Source organism: Oncorhynchus gorbuscha, linkage group LG08, assembly GCF_021184085.1.
Source record: "Oncorhynchus gorbuscha isolate QuinsamMale2020 ecotype Even-year linkage group LG08, OgorEven_v1.0, whole genome shotgun sequence".
Classification (NCBI taxonomy): domain Eukaryota; kingdom Metazoa; phylum Chordata; class Actinopteri; order Salmoniformes; family Salmonidae; genus Oncorhynchus; species Oncorhynchus gorbuscha.
This window is the reverse complement of record NC_060180.1, coordinates 40,112,851-40,138,988: the sequence shown is the minus strand read 5'-3', so window position 1 is coordinate 40,138,988 and position 26,138 is coordinate 40,112,851. Positions and strand designations below refer to the sequence as shown.

General features: G+C 41.3%; 1 protein-coding gene across 2 annotated transcripts in view; it reads right to left on the bottom strand.

The window, feature by feature from the left end:
- LOC124041650 (kelch-like protein 24) overlaps positions 1-22,777 on the bottom strand; it is a 63,819-nt gene extending 41,042 nt beyond the window's left edge. Inside the window, exons 1-6 of one of the 2 annotated variants that reach the window (XM_046359468.1) lie at positions 22,726-22,777; positions 22,401-22,445; positions 18,459-18,562; positions 15,759-16,603; positions 11,523-11,707; positions 492-610 (exon numbers count right to left, since the gene is read on the bottom strand). In XM_046359468.1, the coding sequence (XP_046215424.1) occupies positions 492-610; positions 11,523-11,707; positions 15,759-16,603; positions 18,459-18,533 (1,224 nt within the window). In that variant the 5' untranslated portion in view covers positions 18,534-18,562; positions 22,401-22,445; positions 22,726-22,777. Of the gene's footprint in view, positions 1-491; positions 611-11,522; positions 11,708-15,758; positions 16,604-18,458; positions 18,563-22,400; positions 22,673-22,725 lie in introns of those variants that run through there. The other variant, XM_046359467.1, reaches the window with a different exon arrangement.
- Positions 22,778-26,138: the final 3,361 nt, after the last annotated feature.

The window sequence follows — 26,138 nt, the reverse complement described above, 5'->3', positions numbered from 1 at the left end:
TACTTAAATCTGCTTGAAATAGACTTGAGACTTGAGAATGGCTGTCTAGCCATGATCAACAACCAACATGACAGAGCTTGAAGAATTTTGAGAGAATAATAGGCAAATATTGCACAATCAAGGTGTGTAACGCTCTTAGAGACTTACCCAGAAACACTCAGAGCTGGAATGCATGCCAAAATGTGTTTATGTATGGACTCAGGGAGCTGAATACTTAAGCAACAACTATATTTGAGTTATTAGTTAATTAGTTAATTTTTATACATCTTATAAAAAGAAAAACGTATATTTTTTGGTCCACCTTGACGTTAGAGTATGTTTTGTAGATTGTTGACAAAAACTGACAATTCAATCCATTTAAATCCCACCTTGTAACAATACATTGTGACAATATCCAAGGGGTCTGAATACTTTTGCAAGGCACTGTATATATAATTAGATAAAGACGAAGATGATGAAATAACAGGGTGTCTGACCAGTGATCTGCTTACCTTCCCCAGTAGGACCACCATCTTGTGTCTCCAGCGTCCTTTGTTGAGTGAAGCAACTCGGATCCATAGGTTGAGCTGAGAGTTGTACATCCACACATCTCTGCCGTTGATACGGCCCCCTGGAAAACACACACAACACCGTTAGCCTTGACACTGAGTGACTTAGGATGATGTTAGCCCACTGAACTCAAGCCTAGGCATTAACTCTGAGAGCTAGCCAGAGTGTTAGGCAAAGTTACTCAACACGTGAGTGTAGTTTACCGTTTTTTAGCTTTGTCATCGTCTTTGGTTGTTTTCACTAATCTCAAATGTAATTGTATTGACACACAGCAATAGCCAAAAAAACTAAGCCTGTATCTACCCCAAAATAAGCCCTTGGTTCCAATTCAAACCAATTTCATCTAATAAAGACATTTCTTCATAAATAGAATAAGTTGATCTTGAGCAACATCCAAACTGTGAATGGGTTATGTATTTGGGTTGAAATGTCAAGGCCACATTTAGTAAGGCACAGCTGACACCAAGTACGGTTACATGCACACAATAAACCCGATTATTGTGGATAGTCAGATTAATATAATCATTTGATTAAAACGTTTACATGCTCTGCCAGAATGATTTCCCTACTAATTATGTTTACATGAACACAAGCTACCTGACGGCACTCAGGAAAAAATTGCCAATCAATATGTCTGTTCGACCACAGCGAGCATGATATTTTTGGGAAGCGCATTTGATTCCGACATATAAAGTTTGTATATGAAAACGACTTCTAAGATGCAAACATTCAGGAGGCTCACTCAGCTGGTGCTAACACGTGCAGATCAAAAATACTGCCATTTAAGGTGTTAACATGTCCTAAGAATTAAAAAGATTGCTCAGAAAACCGGGTGTTTTGTGAATCGTCTGCCTACTGCCAGTTTAATATAAAAAGTATTACTGTGCAATGTGTGCATGTAAACATACTCACTGTCTTATCTGAGTGAAAGGTTTGAGCTAGGCTTTATGGGCAATCCTGCTGATCAAAGTGTACTTCGACACGAAGCAAACAACATTTACATTTACATTTAAGTCGTTTAGCAGACGCTCTTATCCAGAGCGACTTACAAATTGGTGCATTCACCTTATGACATCCAGTGGCACAGTCACTTTACAATAGTGCATCTAAATCTTAAAGGGGGGGTGAGAAGGATGACTTTATCCTATCCTATACACACGTATGTCACGAACACACATACACACAAGCACCATGGCTCTTTACAGGTGCTTACAAACACAACACACACGACATGCATGACACAACCACGCGCAACCGGACTTTTTACAGGGCCTTCAAACACAGCACATACGTATAGCACATGCATACCCCTGCCTCGCACAAGACTTTAAATGAGAAACAGGATATCTTCATTTTCTATAAAGCAGCAGTCGGATTATTTCCCCTACACCCGGTCCTAACCCACTCCCGGTTTAAGATTTTTATATTCTCCTCAGTGAGAAGGAACAACAACATGTGTAGCTATTAAGCCAACCAGGTTACAGGCATATCTCTCTCTCTCTCTCTCTCTCTCTCTCTCTCTCTCTCTCTCTCTCTCTCTCTCTCTCTCTCTCTCTCTCTCTCTCTCTCTCTCTCTCTCTCTCTCTCTCTCTCTCTCTCTCTCTCTCTCTCTCTCTCTCTCTCTCTCTCTCTCTCTCTCTCTCTCTCTCTCTCTCTCTCTCTCTCTCTCTCTCTCTCTCTCTCAGCCTGAGTCAATCAAAAGGCCCCACTGATCCTTGTGAAAAACAAAGACACGGCACTGAACAAACACTACTTTTTTGCTAACACAAGAGAGAAACAAAGGGCTATAGAATAAAGCCGTAAAGACACCAGGAAAAGTTATATATTTTAAGGAAGAGAGGTGCAAACTTTAACTTAGAAGCAGTAAAGTACTGTACATCAGTTCCCTCTGAAGTAATATGAAGATGTTGGGAGATTGACATGAATGCTGAGTGTCCAAGAAAGAAACCCTCTTCAGAATCATCCTTCTAAACAAATAGATGGTTCAATGTTGAGAGAGAGTGGAGGAAAAAAGACTAACCAGTATGGCCATGCATATTAGCCAGACTCAGCATCAACAAAATCACACAACAACAAGATGAACAACAATAAGCAAGTAAACCAGGCGATAAGTCATATTGTGACATAAAAACATATCCAATAGCACAATCATGTGTCTTAATTACAATATATGATACATAAAATATCATTGCTAAGCTTTTAAACTTATTGCTAAGCTTTAAAAGATCAGAAGTCCCATCTACATTTCCCCCCTCCAGTTCTAAACTGAGATGCCCCAACTGACAGGAGGAGCAGCTGATTTAACATAGTATAATAATTGGGCTTATCGTCTAACAACGAAATTAAATGATTTCTCAATCCGTCACAGTCTGTTGGGCTCAGAATGGGTGTTTAACCATAATTAAGAAAGGGTGGCTGTGTACTCCAGTAAACAGCAACATATACAAGGCTGGCCAGCAAAAACAAATGCGTTGGTATCTTTTGGGACTCGCCAAGACAGTTAACTAGTTATGTTCATATGTCCATTGTGATAAATCCCTCCTATATGTGAAAATTATGTCTGAAACATAATAATATGTGGCTGCCACCTGCCACCTATTTTAGGTGAAGATTAAGGAAAGGACACAAGAAGTCATGTTATCAGTAATAGTACACAGCCATTGTTACTTTTTAGGGGTATGGGACTATTGTATAACCCTCTAATAGTTGTGTCTGTCTGTCATTCAGAACACAAGGTATTGATGACTACCCTATAGGCCCCTATCGGTCTCCAAAAAACAAACAAAGCATATGACAAGAACCAGTTCTCGACAAAAAAAGCCTCAAATACTTCATGACATTGAACCTACTCATAAGCCTTTCAAACCAGGTCTGTTCTCACAGGAAGCAAGTGTTGGTCACATACTCTTAATCATGAGATCGTAGAGAGGAACAAACTTGCACGCCAAAAATACCCCTTAGGAAATGTCAAGGAGAGGGGCATCAAGAAAAGAATGGCACTGGAGTGAATAGCAACCGTTTTACGGGCTCATGACAAATTTCATTTTTGCGCTGATCTGAACTTTTTTTGTACATAATGTTTCCTCCATTTCCTATGATTGAAAACAGCTTCTGGCATTAATACAAAGATTAAATCCCACAACACCGGCTCTGATGCTCTTCGGATGTGTCAGCGTTTACAGACTATCGCGGATTACAAAGGGGAACCCAGCCGCGAGCTTCCCTGTGACGCGAGCCTACAAGATGAGCTAAATGCTTTCTATGCTCGCCAAGTAACCAACACTGAACCATGCATGAGAGCACCAGATGTTCTGGACAACTGTGTAATCCTGCTCTCCGTAGCCGAAGTTAACATTCACAAGGCCGCAGGGCCAGGTGAATTACCAGGACGCGTACTCAGCGCATGCGCGGACCAGCCTGACATTTTAAACCTCTCCCTGACCCAGTCTGTAATACCTACTTGTTTCAAGCGGACCACCATAGCCCCTGTGCCCAACATCGCCAAGGTAACCTGTCTTAATCAAATGGCTACCCAGACTATTTGCATTGACTGACCTTTTTTTTTGCACTGGCTCTATACATACTCACTGGACTCTACCCACAATCTCACACATACTACACTGACACACACACTACTCTGTTCATTATCTATCCTGATTGCCTAGTCACTTTTACCCCTACCTACATGTATATACACTATAAGTACAAAACTATGTGTACACCCCTTCCAATTTGTGGATTTGGCTATTTCAGCAACACCCATTACTGACAGGTATATACAATTGAGCACACAGCCATGCAATCTCCATAGACAATCATTGGCAGTAGAATGGCCTTACTGAAGAGCTCAGTAACTTTCAACGTGGCACCGTCATAGGATGCCACCTTTCCAACAAGTCAGTTTGTCAAGTTTCTGCCCTGCTAGAACTGCCCACGTCAACTATAAGTGCTGTTATTGTGAAGTGGAAACGTCTAGAAGCAACAACGGCTCAGCTGTGAAGTGGTAGGCCAAACCAGCTCACAGAACAGGACTGCCGAGTGCTGAAGCACATAGCATGTAAAAATTGTCTGTCCTAGGATGCAACATTCACTAACGAATTCCAGACTGCCTCAGGAATTAACGTAACAATAACTGTTTGTCGGGAGCTTCATCAAATACGTCAAATATGGGAGAGGTGTTGTACCATGAGGTGTTGCTCTTACATTTAAGGTTTTTACGGGTTTTTAAACCCAGGTTTGCTGTTCACTTGAGCAATCCGAGATGAAAGGTAGTTCCATGCAATCAGTCTCTCCTTTACTTTTAGCCAAGAGAGACCGGCATGCATACTGTTGATATTATCCCTCCGATTACAGTGAAGAACACGTTTTTCTAGGTCCTTCTTTGCAGCACCTGAGCATATGACTGGGAAGTAATCAAGATTGGATCAAACTTGGCACTGCAGGACTTGTTTTGTGGAGTGGGGTGCCAAAAAAGCAGAGCATCTCTTTATCACGGACAGACCTCTCCCCATCTTTTTAACCATTTAATCAATGTGTTTTTACCATGAAAGTTTTTGTATTCAACGTAACACCAAGTCATTTAGTCTCCTCAACATGCTCAACAGCCACATTATTCACTATCAGATTTAGTGGAGGTTTAGAACTTAGGGAAAACTGTACCAAATACAATGCTTTTAGTTTCAGAGATGTTCAGGATTAGTTTATTACTGGTCATCCATTCTAAAACAAACAGGGTTGCAGTGATTTCACTAGACGTGGTTGCTTACGTGTATAATGTTGAATCATTAGCATACATAGACACACAGGCTTCTGTGATATGGCAGAGTTTGAAAGCCAATAACTAGTTATGGTCAATAACATCAAAAGCAGCACTAAAATCTATCAATACAGCTCCCACAATCTTATTGTTATTCCTTTCTTTCAACCATTCATCAATCATTTGTGTCAGTCCCGTCATTTGTGATGTTATCAAGCATGCTGAAAGTCAATCAAATGTATTCATAAAGCCCTTCTTACATCAGCTGATGTCACAAAGTGCGGTACAGAAACCCAGTGTCGTGTCTTTGGCTATGCCGGATTAAGTGATATGACATGCTATCCTATAAAATCCTTTCTCCGTAATTAATATTACCTGGTTGAGCTAATCATGAAAATGTAATTAACTAGAGGCACCACAAAATAATATTTATAGAGCTGTTATCTTCCGAATAAACTCTTAAAGACCTAGTAATATTTTACATCAATAGCAGTCAATATTAATCGTCACCTTAATTCAGTCTCATCTGAAAGTTGTAAATTCTTGTAAACCTTCACGAACCCTGGCTAACAAGTTGAATCAGCAATACAAAATTGGGTTAAATATTTATTTACTAAATACTTAACTAATCACACAGAATTACATAAACACAGAATGAATTATACCTTGATTACAAATTAAGTCATAAAGGGCGGAACAGATATGACAGTTGGTTAGACAAAAGAAAAGGGGCTGGGTTTGAGTGAAAGAAAGGGCGAAGCTGTGCTATTGTAAATACAGTATGTTATGCATTCTAAATTACTGCCCATTTGGAAAAGGAATATGCAATGAATATTTACACTGAGCTGCGCTTCGGTAGGTTGGTGGTAGATGGAAGGCCGTGTTGCCCAACCGAGACCTTTGAAGAATGTCTCTGGTGGTAAATTGAATACGTTGTAGTAACGTCGTTGTGTGGTAGACGGAATACTCTGTCTGTTCTTTCCTAGCCTACGTTTGCAGCTGCTGTTGCTAATTCAACGGCTAGGAGGTATCACTTCTGTAGTGAATAAAAGTTCAAAGTTCATACCATTCGCAACCAAAGCTCACGCTGAGGTTGGCTTCGTTCTGTAGTTATTATCTGAACCATTCTGACATCGGACCGTTGTCCTCACATCCTCGGAACAGAAGGTTACATTTTCGTCAAGGCTTTATATAGTGGAGCGAGAAGGGTGTGTTTGAAAAGTTGTATAACCCATGTCTCTTCACAGGGGCGGGCCACTGACTGAGCAGAGCCCTAACCTTATGAAAGCCCAAATCTCTCATTTGGAAGCTAAAATTACATTTAATCTCATCACCAATAATTTTATATTCAAACATTTAAATTGAACAACAATTCCATGTGAATCCGATAACTCTGATGTGTAGACTTTCCACTGTAGAGTTTATATCATCCTATTATTGTCTCAGATGACAACCGAACTGACATCATTTTCAGTAAGTACTTCAATTTTTTAATTTTTTAAAATTTATTTTACCTTTATTTAACCAGGCAAGTCAGTTAAGAACATATTCTTATTTTTAATGACAGCCTGGGAACAGTGGTTAACTGCCTGTTCAGGAGCAGAATGACAGATTTGTACCATGTCAGCTCGGGGGTTTGAACTCGCAACCTTCCGGTTACTAGTCCCCCACCTTCTGATGTTCCCAGATTCTCTATGTTAACCAAGGGGTTTTCAAATGTCACATCAGTAGGGTAGAGAGAGGAGAAAGGGGGGAAGAGGTATTTATGACTGTCATAAACTTACCCCCAGGCCAACGTCATGACACCAGCCTAAAATCCCAAACAGCAAGCAATGCAGGTAAAGTATGTTATTAATTTGTTTACAGATAAATAGCAATTAATTCGTTTTTCCCCCAAAGTTTTCTAAGAATCGGCAACAAGCCTATTGGTCGGCTGTTAGAACCAGTAAAGGGTGCTTTACCATTCTTGGGTCGTGGCATGACTTTGTCTTCCCTCCAGATATGAGGACAAAAACATTCATCCATATCCAGATGAAAGATATGACAAATAGGAGTGGGGATATAGTCTGCTACCATCCTCAGTAGCTTTCCATCTAAGTTGTCAATACCAGGTGGTTTCTCATTATTGATGGACAACAATAATTTGTCCACCTCACCCACACTAACTTTACAAAACTCTAAATGACAAGCAAAAATGTTCCCATTCCCGTATCTTCTGTAGATGTATTGCTACTGCTGTATCATCAAAGGAATTATCTAAGTGGGTCTCAGAGAGGGCTTATACAGTTAAAGTCGGAAGTTTACACACACTAAGGTTGGAGTCATTAAAACTCATTTTTCAACCACTGTACACATTTCTTGTTGACAAACTATAGTTTTGGCAAGTTGGTTAGGACATCTACTCTGTGCATGACACAAGTAATTTTTCCAACAATTGTTTACAGACAGATTATTTCACTGTATCATAATTCCAGTGGGTCAGAAGTTTACATACAATAAATTGACTGTGCCTTCAAACAACTTATTGTGGGAAGCTTGTGGAAGGCTACCCAAAACATTTGACCCAAGTTAAACAATTTAAAGGCAATCCTACCAAATACTAATTGAGTTTATATCAAACTAGGAATGTGATGAAAGAAATAAAAGCTGAAAGAAATAAGTCTCTCTACTATTATTCTGACATTTCACATTTTTAAATAAAGTGGTGATCCTTACTGACCTAAGACAGGGATTTTTTATTAGGATTAGGATGTTAGTAATTGTGAAAAACTGAGTTTAAATGTATTTGGCTAAGGTGTATGGAAACTTCCGTCTTCAACTGTATATGAGTATCTGAATATCAGTAACTGTATATGTTATCTGTTGTTAGGAAGTTATTGATTTCATTAACCATATTTCTAAGGCTACATATATATATTAATATGGGCTATTTTTAGCCCTTTCCCGGGTAACTTATCAGAGATAGACATAATATAAGAATAAATAAAAAAGCATGAAAATAACTTTGTTCGGCCAATAAAGTCAGTCAATCAGGCACTTGTGAGTGTCAGTTGGTGCACAGTGTGTGTGTGTGTGTGTGTGTGTGTGTGTGTGTGTGTGTGTGTGTGTGTGTGTGTGTGTGTGTGTGTGTGTGTGTGTGTGTGTGTGTGTGTGTGTGTGTGTGTGTGTGTGTGTGTGTGTGTGTGTGTGTGTGTGTGTGTGTGTGTGTGTGTCTGTGTGTGTGTGTGTGTGTGATGTAGCCCTCTCACTTCTCCCAGATTTTTGGGAGGGAGGATTGACAATTGCCCTGCTGTAGCAAATCCCCACCGTCTCTGGCCGTTATTTTTTGCCTCTGGCACACAGCTTACGAGTAGTCCTTGTTGAGGAAGATGTTGGTTCCTCTCAAGTTCTTGGCTCTCTTCAGAGCAGCCATCTTATCCATGAACCTTAGGAACTTGACCACTATTGGCCTGTGTCTGTCACCTGGGCTGGTTACAGGTTTTCCAGTCCCGTGGGCCGGTTACAGGTTTTCCAGTCCCGTGGGCGTGCTCCACCTCAATCTTCCTATGATCCATCTGCAGCTTTTCTGGGATAATATTTCTCAATTTCACCTCAGACTCTGTCCAGTTCACATGTAGAGACTCTGGTATGCCATCCACAACAATATTATTCCATCTGGAATAGATAATCTGTTTTCCCAGTCATTGTTAATAATGATTAACAGACTTTGCTGATGTAATCTCTCACAGACTTACAGTTTGTTGTCATCTTGCTGCAAGCCTCTTTCAGGACATCCACCTCTTCCTGGTAGAACTACAAACTGTTGTTAAGGTACTGGACATCTCTGGTCAGATCGTCCATTCTTTTGTTAGTTGAATGGACAATTATTTGGATAAAGCTCTTGAAGCTATTTTCCTGTTGCTGTGACAACTGCTTTTAGACATATTTTTGTTGATTTAAAAGATCACGCACCGGTGATAGAGAAACACTGTCCTCTTCATTAGCTTTTGACAGCATGGTAGCAACGTTGGCTACTGCTCGTACTCCATGCAGCTCAAGCCAGGACAGGTCGCAGGGCAGATGGACAACAGCAGTGATTTAAACAGCCACAAGCCCAGAACAATCCGCAGTCCCACCCACAAGGGTTAACCATATCGCGGGCTGTGTTCAAGCTTTCAAGGAAGCCAAGCCAGCTTGATAGCAGCTATGCTAGCAGACCAAGCAGCTTCAGATAAACGTGGCTAACTGTCGACTTTTCATACAGTATACATTCATATAATCAGGGAGAATACAGCCAAATTCAGCTAAGAAATGTTATATTCCTATCATACAAAACATGGTTGGTTTGGTTAACGTGCTCAAATGGCCACCCAAATGTCCCACTGACACCAGCTCAAGTATGGATTCCCACAATGGTGAGTGGAGAGGTGAACCGTTTGGTCATATTGATCATTGATAGTGAGTGTTGTGAGCTCAAGTATGCAGTCACTGTGGGAAAGACAGTCATGGCCAGGGTCATGTTTAGGGTTGATGCTGTGTGTGATGCTGATTCTGAGCCACATTCCCCTGTTCTTCCACACATGTCATTGCTAACGTTGCTAACTGTCGACAGTTGATACTGCATACATCTTCCTAACATACAAAACATGTCACTCAGGAGTCCAATAAAATGAACCGTTGATCTTGACCATGTGGCATGACGATTACATAAAAGTTCACCTCAGGATTCCCTTAGAGGAGACAAACTATTGGTCAGATATTGTGGTCATTGACAGTGAGTGTTGTGAGCTGAATTATGCGGTCAGTGTGGGAAAGACAGTCACGTCCAGGGTTAAGGTCGCAGTCAGTGACAGTAACGGTCCAGACAGACTGGAGGGTTCCATGCTCGTCTCATTCTGATCCTATTTCAGACGGGGCTTTAGTGCAGCTGTACTGCTGCAGTGACACCCTCCAGAGAATGTGAGAGAGCCAGAGAGGGAAGGAGAGAGGGGGACAGAGGGAGAGAGAGAAACAGAGAGAGAGAGATTGATAGCTCACACGTGAGGACTTGGCACAAGTAGAGTACAAGACAAAAGATTTGTACTTTTAGCATGTTTGTTATCTGAGGCTAATTAATTGCTTTTGAGCGAAAACAATCCCAATTAGCACCAATGCTATGATGTAAACCCCACAATGTACATTAAACCCAATACAACCTTTGTCAAAGTTGGATAGATTTATATGTTTCTGTGATGATGGTTCTTTATTAGCCTATAGTTTCAGATCAGTTTGCAGCCAACTCCTCTAATGTGTTAGCTGTCATGACAAAATATATGTTTAAATGTTTGTTTACAGCTAATTCGAGCGAAAGCCTGGGGTATGGTATTTCAATAGAACCCATGCTGTCTTCATTAGGGAGTGTAGATGACGTTATTATACAGCTGCCCTGTTCAATTTGGGTCCAGTGAGGCTTTAAAAAGGGTATTTTGTGCCAAACTTGGCAGCACACTTCTCCCAGCATTAATCAGCCCAGTCAAAAGGCTATAAACACTCTGGGTAGAAGTTGCCCACTGACACAGATCTAGGATCAGCTAACCTTCCCTAAACACTAACCTCAACCATTAGAGGAAACATTTTAAACTGACCATAGATCAAACTGTAGAAGCGACTTTATCCTTGAAAGCTATAAAGAGCAAAGAGCCATGTGACCCTGGCTCTTGGCCAATGGGAAGAGATGCATGAGCTGGCCAATAAGGGCCTCCCTGGGCACCACGCCTGCAGAGTGTGTCCAGATGCTGCTCTTACATTTTCTTCTTTTTAAAACGGGCTGGAGTATAACAAATACGTGGCAAACGGCCATCACATTACTCCCTTTCCTTTACTCCACAGTGAGGGACCACATAGCTGAGGTTCTCTTAAGGCTGCGTATTAATAGGCTTTAAAAGAGTTCTTCCCTTAATAGAGCTATAGTCTCCTTTCCTCCAATAGTGTTAAGTGGTTCCTTTCCTCGTCTCGTTTATTTTCAAGACAACTGATTAAGTGACAGCTATATGGTACAGACTTAACCAGTCTTTCTAGTTAAACAATGAAAGAGGGTTAATACTAATTTACCAATTGGAATTGGTAACTCCCATAAGTACTTCCTGATCTCTGTCATGACATAACCTATTCATTTTTTAAATAATCAATATGACATTCTTCCATGACTAATCCGTGTTGATCTCTCCTTAGGGTGGCAAGCAAAGGGTGAGGAGCTCACCTGAGACCAGGATGTCGTTGCGGAGGGCACAGACGGCGTACTCTGACTTGGTGAACTCTGGGAGCTTGGCCAGGGACTTCCACTCTCCTGTCACAGGGTCGTAACACTCTGTGTAAGGCAGGTTGAACCCCCCCACCCTTTCACAGCCCCCCACCACCACGATCACCTCTGAGAAGCCTGTTGACCTGCAGAGAGAGAGAGAATAAGAATAGGAGAGGGGAAGAAAAGGTCACAATGAAGGTGAGGTGGGGCAGTAATAAAACAACAGCACAGTGACAAGACACAACAAAATAACAAATAAACAAAACACTAGTTGCTGTGGAGAAATAAGTCAACACAGAAACACTACACAGAGCAACAATACACAACACAGCACCACTCCAGATGAACATACACAATACAGGTAATTAGAGGTCGACGATTAATCGGAATGGCCGATTAATTAGGGCCAATTTGAAGTTTTCATAACAATCGGAAATTGGTATTTTTTGGGCGCCAATTTGCCGATTTAAAAAAATATAGACTTTTTTTAAATTATTTTTTTACCTTTATTTAACTAGGCAAGTCAGTTAAGAACACATTCTTATTTTCAATGACGGCCTAGGAACGGTGGGTTAACTGCCTCGTTCAGGGGCAGAACGACAGATTTTCACCTTGTCAGCTCGGGGGATCCAATCTTGCAACCTTACAGTTAAACTAGTCCAACACAATATGACCTGCCTCTCTCTTGTTACACTCCACAAGGAGACTGCCTGTTACGCGAATGCAGTAAGCCAAGGTAAGTTGCTAGCTAGCATTAAACTTATCTTATAAAAAACAATCAATCATAATCACTAGTTAACTACACATGGTTGATGATATTACTAGATATTATCTAGTGTGTCCTGCGTTGCATATAATTTGACTGAGCATACAAGCATACAAGTATCTAAGTATCTGACTGAGCGGTGGTAGGCAGAAGCAGGCACGTAAACATTCATTCAAACAGCACTTTTGTGCGTTTTGCCAGCAGCTCTTTGTTGTGCGTCAAGCATTGGTTATGACTTCAAGCCTATCAACTCCCGAGGCTGGTGTAACCGAAGTGAAATGGCTAGCTAGTTAGCGCGCTAATAGCGTTTCAAATGTCACTCTCTCTGAGCCTTCCAGTAGTTGTTCCCCTTGCTCTGCATGGGTAACGTTGCTTCGATGGTGGCTGTTGTCGTTGTGTTGCTGGTTCGAGCCCAGGGAGGAGCGAGGAGAGGGACGGAAGCTATACTGTTACACTGGCAATACTAAAGTGCCTATAAGAACATCCAATAATCAAAGGTTAATGAAATACAAATGGTATAGAGGGAAATAGTCCTATAATAACTACAACCTAAAACTTCTTACCTGGGAAAATTGAAGACTCATGTTAAAAGGAACCAACAGCTTTCATTTGTTCTCAGGTTCTGAGCAAGGAACTGAAATGTTAGCTTTCTTACATAGCACATATTGCACTTTCACTTTCTTCTCCAACACTTTGTTTTTGCATTATTTACTTGAGGTTAAATTGATTTTATTGATGTATTATATTAAGTTAAAATAAGTGTTCATTCAGTATTGTTGTAATTGTCATTATTACAAATAAATAAATACAAATCGTCCGAATAATCGGTATCGGCTTTCTTGGCCCTCCAATAATCGGTATTGGTATCGGCGTTGAAAAATCATAATCGGTCGACCTCTACAGGTAATAGTGGAAAAATGAGACGGCAACAAGACACAACCCAGCAATACCACAATACAGGCGAATCAGTTTTGATTCATGACTAAAGTGAAAGAGAGAAGGCAGTATGCTGCACAGCTTTAGATTGGTAATTCACAACGTGTTTGTGTAATACTTTCCATGATTGTATTTGTCTGCCTGGCAAAATGCACAGTCTTCTTAAGAACAGAATTGACCTACTAAAGGCTCTACTCCACTGAATATCAATGACCTCAATAATACATCCAAATGCTTCCCAATCGGGCCTGTTTGGAAAGTGTATGCCAGGGCTATAGCATGATAGAACGCCGCAGCCCGTCTAGTGTTCAACCTTCCCAAGTTCTCTCACGTCACCCCGCTCCTCCGCTCTCTCCACTGGCTTCCAGTTGAAGCTCGCATCCGCTACAAGACCATGGTGCTTGCCTACGGAGCTGTGAGGGGAACGGCACCTCAGTACCTCCAGGCTCTGATCAGGCCCTACACCCAAATAAGGGCACTGCGTTCATCCACCTCTGGCCTGCTCGCCTCCCTACCACTGAGGAAGTACAGTTCCCGCTCAGCTCAGTCAAAACTGTTCGCTGCTCTGGCTCCCCAATGGTGGAACAAACTCCCTCACGACGCCAGGACAGCGGAGTCAATCACCACCTTCCGGAGACACCTGATGGTGCATTCATAAGGTGAATGCACCAATTTGTAAGTCGCTCTGGATAAGAGCGTCTGCTAAATGACTTAAATGTAATGTAAATGTAATCCCCTTCAACTCCACGATACTGTCAAAGAAACATTCATCTTTATAATTAAACTTCAAAACATCCCCACCTGGATGAAATGCTAAGCTAACTCGAAATCAAACTCAATGACATGCTAGTTAACAACGTGTTTTGTGCACTTTTGCCTATATTAGCCTATATTGTCCTACATTCCCCACCTGTCTGGTAAAGATTAGCTCAGGTCAGACACATGTATGTGAGAGATCAATAGAGGGCAGTCAGAACCCCAGACTTTCCCCATGGGGACCATTTTGGGGTTTGGAGGGTGGAGAATGGAGATGGCATGCATCTGTTGGCAGGAGCTGAAACTCGTGGCCCCCGAGGCTACACACACAGACAAAGACAAACATACAGGAGGCTCTATGTCTGGTCTGTTGTGATCTGCCTGGATACTGACACGGTACGCCTGAGAGAGACACGTCACCTCCCGGCTATCTAACTGACACCCAGAGTCAAATAATACTTAACAACTCCATAGACAAGAGAACAGCAGTGTTTAAACCAGTGGCATCTAAACAGCAGATACTGTATGTATCTAGGTTGCTTTTTAAGAGCAATGGAAAATGATATGGATGAACTCAGAGCCACACACACTCACATGAACCTATCTACAGTATATTGTACACAAACAAACAACATTAAAATAAAGAGGATTGTATGTGACACACTGCTTCACACAGATCCAACGCACATGTGGTTCAGGCTACGAATGCTTGCAAACTACCTATTCTGTCAGCAAACCGGAATGTGTATGGCTTTCCACCTCATGACACATTTCCATCTCAAAATGGGACTACAGAACAAACTAAATGAGTCTCTGTCTGCACAATAACACACAAGCAAAGGGTTATGAGTTCATGAACAAACCGTCTAGTGTGGAGGAGAAAACAGTGAACAGCGGGCACTGACATTCTACCTCACCTTTCTCTCGGTCTCATCTCTCTCCCTCACAGAAGAAAAGGTGGGTGGTTATTTGACCGAACTAAGAGGAAAGCTAAGATAAACGGCAGGTGTTTTCGTTTGCAAACGGACATTTCTAATACTTTGGGATCCGAGTTAATCTCCGTAAAAGGAGTGCCAGATAAGTGACAAGCCAAGAGGAAATAGAAATGACCCATAATCTGCTTTCCAGCTCTCTGGCGAGGAAGAAGATAGATCTGGAACTGTACCGTACACAGTCACAACACTTCCTGTTTCAGCATATATGCCAAATAACAAATAAACTAAACACGAGACGCTGTGGAGAAATACAACAACAACACAGAAACACTACACAGAGCAACAACAATGTCTCTTTACCCCGACCTACATGTACATATGACATTCATTACCTCAACTACCTTGTATCCCTGCACAGTGGCTTGGTGCCGGTATTCCTTGTATATAGCCTCGTTATGGTTATTTTATTGTGATACTATTTCCTTTTCTTTGGTGGTAGTTTCTAACTCTGCATTGTTGGGAAAGGACTTGTAAGTAAACATTTCAGAGTAATGTTGTATTCAGCCCCCTGTCACAAATCAAATGTGACTTGATTTGAATGCACAACACAGCACCACTCCAGAGAAACATACACAATACAGATAACTAGCCCTACTTAGATGTATCAGAACATTCGGTCCCAAAAGATGTTCCATATTCATTTATCCTTGAGGGAAAATAAAGTTGTATTGAAATGAATAGAAGAGAGTGACTAAGTTGGATCCCTCTGAACTACACCTCCCAGCATCCCCTGCACTATACCTGCGTGGGCGGGTTCTGGGTGACATCATCTCGTTGCCCAGTACGTGGTACCGTCGGGCCTCGTGGAGGAGCTGGTAGCACTCTGGAGCGGTCTGAATGATCTGATCTCCTTCCACTGTCTGGACAAAGTAGTTGGGGTGCAGCAGGGGCAGGCGGACGTGGTGCAGCAGTTCTTTAAGCACGGGCCTCCGGGGCTCCACACTGTGGTACACCCAGCGCATCACCGCCTCAAACACCACCTCCTCCTTCCCGATGGCCAGTTCATCACTGCAGATGTACTCCTCCAGCTCGTCCCTCCTCAGGTCCAGGAACTCCTCGTGTTGGGCCACATCAGGGAAGCTGGCCAGGGCGTATGAGCGGCAGCGGCTGGCTAGCTGTTTCAGAGAGTGGGCATCTGCGAATCGCTGGATTCCCAAGCAGTTGCAAGGGTCTAGTTGGTCTTCTAGGAACTTGGCGCAGGCTTCACGCAGCGTGGAGATCTGGAAGAGGCTGGAGGTCTCGAATAGGAACTGCACGTTGTCGGTGGTGATCTTGGCGCGACCTGTGTAGACGTAGCTGAGGAAGGAGTCCATGGCCTCGGCCAGAATGCCATTGATCTCCACCAGCATCTCGCGTGACTCACGGTGGTCGTTGCAGAACATAGCGCGGAAGTAGGAGGAGCAGGCAGAGAGCACAGCGCGGTGGCAGGGGAACTCGCGGCCCTGCACGCTGATGACCACGTCGGTGAAGAGGCGGCTGTCGCGGAACTCATTGAACACCTGCAAAATGGCCTCTGAGTGGGAGGAGCCGGAGGAGAAGTCCAGCACTTCATTACCGGTCAGCGTCTTGGAGTCCACCTCGAACACCTTGGGGAGGGAGAAAATGTTTAATGATGAGTTTGATTTTATGGTCCAAAGTGGTGTTCCTGCATTGACTAGTAAACTAAGGGGGTGGGGAAGGGGGAATGTAACTGTGTGTTTAGCTTCTAGGCCAATTATATTTTACTATGTTTTTATGATGTTTTATGATGTTTTATGATGTTTTATTATGTTTTAATATGTTTTACTATGTTTTATTATGTTTTACTATGTTTTATTATGTTTTATTATGTTTTACTATGTTTTATTATGTTTTACTATGTTTTATTATGTTTTACTATGTTTTATTATGTTTTATTATGTTTTACTATGTTTTATTATGTTTTATTATGTTTTATTATGTTTTATTATGTTTTACTATGTTTTATTATGTTTTATTATGTTTTACTATGTTTTATTATGTTTTACTATGTTTTATTATGTTTTATTATGTTTTATTATGTTTTACTATGTTTTATTATGTTTTACTATGTTTTATGTGACGACCCTCCCACTCTGTCTGCCGTATTCTGTCTTTGTTCTTGTTTCCTTATTAGGATGCCGGTGGGCGGAGTTGGGAGGGTCGTCAGCTACATGGGAAACACCTGGGCCAGGTGTCTCCCAGGATAAATAGACCTCTTCAACATTCATGGAGGAGACTCTCTCCATGCAGACACCTTTTGTAGATTGTGTTGTGGTTCTTGGTGGCCTATTGTTTGTTTGCTTTGGCACCTTTCATCACCCTGCATTATCACATTCATTCATGCCCAACATATTCCAAAAAATGAAACACGTCGCTAAACCTATCAGGGGAAAAAGGCTATAGCTCCGGGTAGCAAGTTCCACTACCCTACCCAAATCTCCCACCGAGGTACACAGCAGATTACTCACTTCAGACTGACGTCCCAACAGAAAGTAGAACAAGAGTTCAGGCTAGGCAGGGCCTGGAAACTAACCATTATACTCTCTCCAACGCAGCACACAAACCAAACAACAAAGGCAACCAATACTGGGCCGATCACACTCAAACACCATATTCAAACTAAACACGTACCTCCACGGTCTCCCAAACCAATAGTTCAAAGATCCCGGACGAGCCCCCACTTGTCACGAACCGGCTCAAAGCCCGTAACAAAGGGAGACAACGTGGAGATAAGGAGTAGCAAAGTATGTATTTATTAACTAAAGCAACTAAGTATAATATACAATGGTGTGTATAATCAGTAATCAGTAGTGTAAATGAGTGTTTTGCATGAATGAATGTGATAATGCAGGGTGATGAAAGGTGCCAAAGCAAACAAACAATAGGCCACCAAGAACCACAACACAATCTACAAAAGGTGTCTGCATGGAGAGAGTCTCCTCCATGAATGTTGAAGAGGTCTATTTATCCTGGGAGACACCTGGCCCAGGTGTTTCCCATGTAGCTGACGACCCTCCCAACTCCGCCCACCGGCATCCTAATAAGGAAACAAGAACAAAGACAGAATACGGCAGACAGAGTGGGAGGGTCGTCACATTTATTATGTTTTATTATGTTTTACTATGTTTTATTATGTTTTACTATGTTTTATTATGTTTTATTATGTTTTACTATGTTTTATTATGTTTTATTATGTTTTACTATGTTTTACTATGTTTTATTATGTTTTACTATGTTTTATTATGTTTTTATTTGCCACTGGGGAATGATTGCTTCAATTTGCACTTCTAATAGCTTTTCAAGACAAGATAAACACACTGGATTTAAAATCAACACAAATGCTCCGCAGTATAATTTCAGTATATTGTTTACATTTTTGGACAAAATAAACAGCTAAGATGAACTCTGAATTCTGATGAAATTAGTGGGTTTGGTGTGCACCTTTCGTTTGACAGCGGGGGAGTCCCGGGTCCCAGAGTCCTCCCTGTTCAGCCGTCTGCCCAGGATCAACACCATGGCTGCTGCTCTGTAGAACTACCAGATACCTGGAAGAAAGACAGAAAATCATTTATAAATTGGTAAATGAATGTGTGGATCAAGCTACCATTTACAGGTTTTACAGTCCTGTATGTTTAAATCAGATTATACCCGATACATTATAGAGAGAGAGAGAGAATGTTATAAGCCTATATAAGTGTAAATCAGCTTATATGTTTTGCGTTATACCCTATCGAACTGTAGATCTGATTATACATGTGTTATAGATGTGTTTTAAGCCTGTGTAACTCGAGATCAAATCGTACAATATATAAGTATAAATGAAGTTATACAAGCTACGTGAACTTAAGCTTAACTTGAACCATTGTTGCTGTGATGAATTTGAGAAAAGAAGTACACAACAGAGGCAGTAGATATAACGAAGTCATAAGGGAAACAACCTACTTTGCGCTTCAGTGAGAAGAGAACGAGTTGAACAAACAATTCCAAAGCCTTCAGGGTAGAGATACAGTATCTTGCATCACAGTAGAGCAGTGTTTCTCAAACTTTTTATAGTTCCGAACCCCTTCAAACATTCAACCTCCAGCTGCGCACCCCCTCCAGCACCAGGGTCAGCGCACTCTCAAATGTCGTTTTTTGCCATCATTGTAAGCCTTACACACACACACTATACAATAAATGTATTAAACATAAGAACGAGAGTTTGTTTTTGTCACAACCCGGCTCATAAGAAGTGACCAGGGCACAAATAATAAAATAATAATAATCAATAATTGTGCTCTTTATTTAGCCATCTTACATATAAAACCGTATTTGTTCATTGAAAATGGTGAATAACTCACCACAGGTGTTCTTGAAAGGATGCACATAACTCTGCATTGTTGGGTTGTATTGGAGAGTGTGTCTTAAATCATTTTCCACACACCGTCTGTGCCTGTATTTAGTTTTCATGCTAGTGAGGGCCGAGGATCCACTCTCACATAGGCATATGTTGCAAAGGGCATCAGTGTCTTAACAGCACGATTTGCCAAAGCAGGACACTCTGAGCGCAGCCCAATCCAGAAATCTGGCAGTGGCTTCTGATTAAATTACATTTTCACAGAACCGCTTGTTGCAATTTCGATGAGGCTCTCTTGTTCAGATATCGGTAAGTGGACTGGAGGCAGGGCATGGAAGGGATAATGGATCAAGTTGTTTGTGTCATCCGGGATTGCACACCCAACTCACTCAGGTGCTTCTCTATATCACATTTGACATTGTCCGTAAACTTGAGTTCATTTGCACACACAAAAATCATACAATGATGGAAATACCTGTGTGCTGTCCTTATTAATGCAGGCAGAGAAGAACTCCAACTTCTTAATCATAGCCTCAATTTTGTCCCGCCCACATTGAATGCAGTTGAGGAGAGTCCCTGTAATCCTAGATTCAGATCATTCAGGCGAGAAAAACATCACCCAGATAGACCAGTTGTGTGAGAAACTAGTCATCATGCAAGCGGTCAGACAAGTGAAAATTATGGTCAGTAAAGAAAACTTTAAGCTCGTCTCTCTATTTAAAAAAAGGTTTCAATACTTTTCCCCTTGATAAAAAGCGCATTTCTGTATGTTGTAAAAGCGTTACATGGTTGCAGCCCATATCAGTGCATAGTGCAGAAAATACACAAGAGTTTAGGAACCTTGCCTTAACAAAGCTGTCAGGCATTCACTTGACAGCGAGAGCCTCTCGGTGGATGCTGCAGTGTACCCAAGAGCCTCTAGGTGGATGCTGCAGTGTACCCAAGAGCCTCTAGGTGGATGCTGCAGTGTACCCAAGTGGCGTAGGGAGCAACTGCTTGCACGTGTGTTACCACTCCACTGTATCTCTCTGTCATGGCTATTGCGCCATCAGTACAGATACCAACATGAGCAGCAGCTACGTTTGGCTACATACGGACCATTAGTGGAATTCCCGCGAGAGAGTAACGGCTAAGTTGTGCCCCGGGGGCACAGTGCAACAGTTGACAAGGCCATAATCACAGAGACTATAGAGAGAGAGAGGTTGTTGTGCAACGGTAGCGGGGCCCACCCCAAATGTCAATTGCGTTTGTTGTGAAAGAAACCAGGTGAAGGAAAGACAGGCATCACGTCATCATGTTTTCAACAGTGGGCTAGCTATCTGCGAAGCCGGTTAAAACCGGGCCTACAGTCTTTTCAGCGGTGATCATCTAACTGCGTGGGCCGAACGGAAAGGCTGACTGCCAAACCAGATCAATGTCAATCCATTCTGGGAGAGAGCCTCGTCCTCCTCTTCTGAAGTATCTTTTGTTCACCTCCACAGAGTGGCAAGGCGGAGGGATATTAAACGGGTATAAAGTATACCATGTCTGTTCATCAACTCACACATTTTGTCTAATGTTTTCTGACTTTGGTAAGATGGTAAAAGTGAAACAGGAACACAGGAAGGCACGCACACACACCCACAGGCGTGGGCTATCCTATGCTGACGATCTCAAACCATACACGTTTAATTACTTCTAAAAATGGAATCCTTCATAGCAACTGCTTTCTCGTAAAGATAAAGAAGTTGACATTTGCTTGCATTGTCTTGGAGGCACCAGCATGTGCCCCGTCCCTCCGTGAGCACGTACTGGACAGAGGTCGTTAATAAAGCGAATGCGTCTGGCTTTACTGATAAATTAGGCCATTCTCCCTCCAGGCTATATTTAACCTGGCACACACAGCCAGACGCACAAGCGGAACCTGTTAGCGTGTGCTTATCATTGTCCGTAGCACCTCCTTCTAATCAAGCAACACAAAGAAAGTCAGGTTTTGCCAGTGGCTCTAGCCTTTTGGGGGCCCTAAGCGGGACCCCCTTTTAGTGGACCCCCTCTTGACTTCGGAGAGAAACATGAGTTTTATAGTACATTTCCTGAAATTCTACACATTTTGCCATGACTTATGCCATGTTAATATGATATCTGAGTGAGAATGACTAACAAAATCAATGGGGCCCCCTGGAGGTCAGGGACCCTGGGCATGTGCCTTGGGTGTCCAGTCCGTATTTGGCCATGATTACTACAAGTTTAGATGGATTGCTGGCTGGACTAACTACCCATCTAGAAATTATTAGCTGAAATGGCTAATTGAGTGGCTGTCAGTGACTGACACAAGGGAAAAATTGCTGATGCACAACCAAATATCGAAGTTGCACCTGATGAATTCTACTATTCTGACTCTCAATACTACATTGAGAGCCCCCCCCCCCCCCCCCAGCAAAAAAAGCCAGGCCCTGGCCATAAAGACACCAACAAAGTGTTCTATGCAGCTATCACTTATCTAGCCAGAGTGACCGAATGTCTATCTTGTCATGTGTCTTTTTTGAGAGATTCGTTTATAGGCGAATTCTAAATTGGGAATGGTCATATAGCCTCGGTATAATTACGCACAATAAACAAGCAAATCACAAAATATTTGAGCAGATGAAATTCTGATCAGAATTGACATATTATGCATCGTGGAATCGACCATTATAATGATTATATGTCAATATTGATGCACCAATTAATGGAACGTGAATGTCAAATCGTTTTTAATAAAATGCATGTAGCCATATGCACAATAACAACTGCAAAAAAGTTCAAACCCCGTGAGTTCTCTTTATGGCAGGCATTATAATCTCATAAATTATACATTAGCCTATCTGGTAGCTTTTGTTTTTATTGTCGATGACCTCTTCTCGTCAACCTTGAACGGTGCTTAATTATGCTTAGCTCAACAAAGGCACACCAAATTCACTTAAACAGGATACGACTATCCAGTGCCACAATTGAATACAAGAACGTATTGAAATACACGTAGGGTATTAAATACTATCTTTACAGTACGTTAGGACTAAAGACTTTACCTTATCCTGGAGTTTTCGTATGAGCCGCCTCGGCTATTTCGAGTGCTGAAAAAAATAAGAAAAAAGTTCTGAAAATGTTGATCCGAAAATTCTTGATCCAAAAATGGTATGATGGCAATGTTTCTTATACAAAAAAATACATGTATCTATGCCCCAGACATCATGATTTATTATGCTTGAGACAAAGAACTGTAGCAAAGTGTAAACATCACACGGAGATACATGTCACATCCTCGGGATATGCCGACCTAGTCAACTAGAAATATTGGTGCTTATGGGTAGTGTATTTCAGTTGTGGAATCAGAAACAGCACTTCCCAACGTACCTTTGTCCTCCACGTGGCTGGTCTTTGTTTGCAAACACTCCCCTGACGTTGTCCACTTTTTCACAAAAACCCTTGAAACTTTGTTGTCAACACCGATTGAGTAATCGTGTACGGGATATTGCCTAATAGTAATCTAGGCCTAATGATTATCCATTGAGTCACGTTTGCGCATGAGTTGGGAGACTAGTAAAGTATAAATCAGACATACTTCAGTAACTTTCCTTATTGCTGAGTGCTGACAAAGAGTTTTAAAGTTTAATTGGATGAAAAACAACAATTTACTTGATTTACAATCCCACTCTGGTCAATAACATAGTTGTGTTATATCCTATCATATTAATTGTATTTTATATACAGTACCAGTCAAAAGTTAGGACACACCTACTTATTCAAGTTTTTTTTGTATTATTATAAATAAATAAAAATATATAGATTTTCTACATTGTAGAATAGTAAATGAAGACATCAAAACTATGAAATAACACATATGGAATCATGTAGTAACCAAAAAAGTGTTAAACAAATCAAAATATATTTGAGATTTGAGATTCTTCAAAGTAGCCACCCTTTGTCTTGATGACAGCTTTGCACACTCTTGGCATTTTCTCAACCAGCTTCATGAGGTAGTCACCTGGAATGGATTTCAACTAACAGGTGTGCCTTGATAAAAGCTAATGTGTGTAATTTCTTTCCTTCTTAATGCATTTGAGCCAATCAGTTGTGTTGTGAAAAGGTAGTGGGTGGTATACAGAAGATAGCCTTATTTGGTTAAAAAAATGGTCCTTATTATGGAAAGAAGGTTAGAGAAACAACAGTCCATCATTACTTTAAAATATGAAGGTCAGTCAATGCTCTCATGAGGACCACCACAGGAAAGGAAAACCCAGAGTTACCTCTGCTGCAGAGGATAAGTTAGAGTTACCAGTCTCAGATTTCAGCCCAAATAAATGCTTCACAGAGTTCAAGTAACAGACACATCTCAACATCAACTGTTCAGAGGAGACTGCATGAATCAGGCCTTCATGGTTGAATTGCTGCAAAGAAACCACTACTAAATGACACCAATAATAAGAAGAGACTTGCTTGGGCCAAGAAACACGAGTAATGGACATTAGGCCGGTGGAAATCTGTCCTTTGGTCTGATGAGTCCAAATTCAAGATTTTTGATTCCAACCACCTTGTCTTTGTGAGACAAGTCGGTGATGTGATGATCTCTGCATGTTTGGTTCCCACCGTGAAGCAAGGAGGAGGAAGTGTGATGGTGTGGGGGTGCTTTGCTGGTGACACTATCGGTGATTTATTGAGAATTTTAGGCACACTTAACCAGCATGGTTACCACAGCATTCTGCAGCAATACACCATCCCATCTGGTTTGCTCTCAGTGGGACTATCATTGTTTTTCAACAGGTCACTGACCCAAAACACACCCCCAGGCTGTTTACGGGTATTTGGCCAAGAAGGATGATGGAGTGCTACATCAGATGACCCGGCCTCTACAAATCCCCAACCTCAACCCAATTGAGATGGTTTGGAATGAGTTGAACCGCAGAGTGAAGGAAAAGTAGCCAACGAGGGCTCAGCATGCATGGGAACTCCTTCAAGACTGTTGTAAAAGCATTCCGGGTGAAGCTGGTTGAGAGAATGCGAAGAGTGTGCAAAGCTGTCATCAACACAAAGGGTGGCTATTTTGAAGAATCTTAAATATAAAATATATTTAGATTTGTTTAGCACTTTTTTTGGTTACTACATGATTCCATATGTGTTATTTCAATCATTTTGATGTCTTCACTATTATTCTACAATGTAGAAAATAGTACAAATAAAGAAACATGAGTAGGAGTCTAAACCTTTGACTTGCAAGGTATGTATAATTGTAAATCTACATAAAAGCAATGAAGATACTTGGATCTTTCAGGCATGGGGTAAACAAAGGTTATGTTTTTCAGGTGTAACCCGATATGGCGCATCTGGGTAGAATGGTGGAAAACATGCTGCTGCAGTTCTCTACAAGGGACAAGGGGAGGGGTTAAATGGATCATGGCATAATTTCATAGCTGCATTATTATCTTGTACAATCCTACTCGGATAAGGAGAGCTATACTTAGAGAACTACTTCCTCACGTCTCTGAATCACTTCTGTTGTTTGGGTCTCTGGCCCATTTTCAATGTTTTGTCCCAACCTGTCGATGCAATGTGTCATCATAAGTCAAAAGCCTGTTTTGAAACACCATTACCCTCTAGTGGATATTCAGTGCACATGCATTCTTGATGAAATTATTTTCGAAAAAAAACATTTAGCCTTTAGTTTAGACTGACATGCTGGTTGATACAGTAGATAAGTAGGCAGTCACATACACATGATCTGTGGTACTGCACCTTTAACATCCTGCAACAGATGTGGAGTCCAGGTGTTGTTGACTATCTGAGGGACATGATACAAAGCAGAGTCAATGATTTAGCCGGCCAACTTTGATGAGCAACCAGAAATTACCACTCATTTGATGGTTCACTTTAAAAGCTAAACTTAGATATGTCTTTATAGTTTGTTAAATCGATTAGACCATCACCATTTCAAGCTTATCTTTCTACAAAATAAAAAGTTACATCAGAATATTTTAGGTTTCATCATTGTTTCATCATAATTTGTCAACGTGATGTGGTTTCATTTTATTTTTGGCAGCGAAACGAGGCTACCCCGTTGTATAGCACAAATGTATAGCCCCGTTGGAAAGTGGACGGGTTTGGACATTTTCAAACATGTACTGTGATGTGGAATCTACATCGAAGATACATTGGATTTTGAAATAAGTCAACTGTTGTTTAGGGGGTGAAATTTCAACCGCGTGATTATGTAATCATGGTCACCAAATTTCAACATAGACAAACCTTATATTAAATATGTTGCATTTGTACCTTTAAAACAACGTCAGGTCTTGAACGTTATATCCACTATCAGAAAAAACAATAGGTTGGTCAGCACCTCCTGCTAGAGTATATATCTATCTATCTACAGTTACCCTTTGGTCTCCCTGACTGCCAAACCAGATCAATGTAAATCCATTCTGGGAGGGAGCCTCATCCTCCTCTTCTGAAGCAATCATTTATATGTTGGATTCACATTTCCATCTTTACCAAAAATTGAAGTTAAAGAATAGGACTAAATCAAATGTCATTTAAAAAGTGCATTTAAGGTTCGATTTGATTTAGTCTTATTCTTTGAGTTAGATTTTTGGTTGAGATGGAGACTTGAATCCAACATATCAATTATACATTTTTTTAGACAAACTGGATTTAAAGCCCCTGGCAGAGGTGGAACTATACAAGCAGAAGATGAGCCTCCTTCAAATGTTGATATTTGGTTGCGTTGACAACCAAACACAATCCAATATCACTTTTGAAATACAATAAATAGC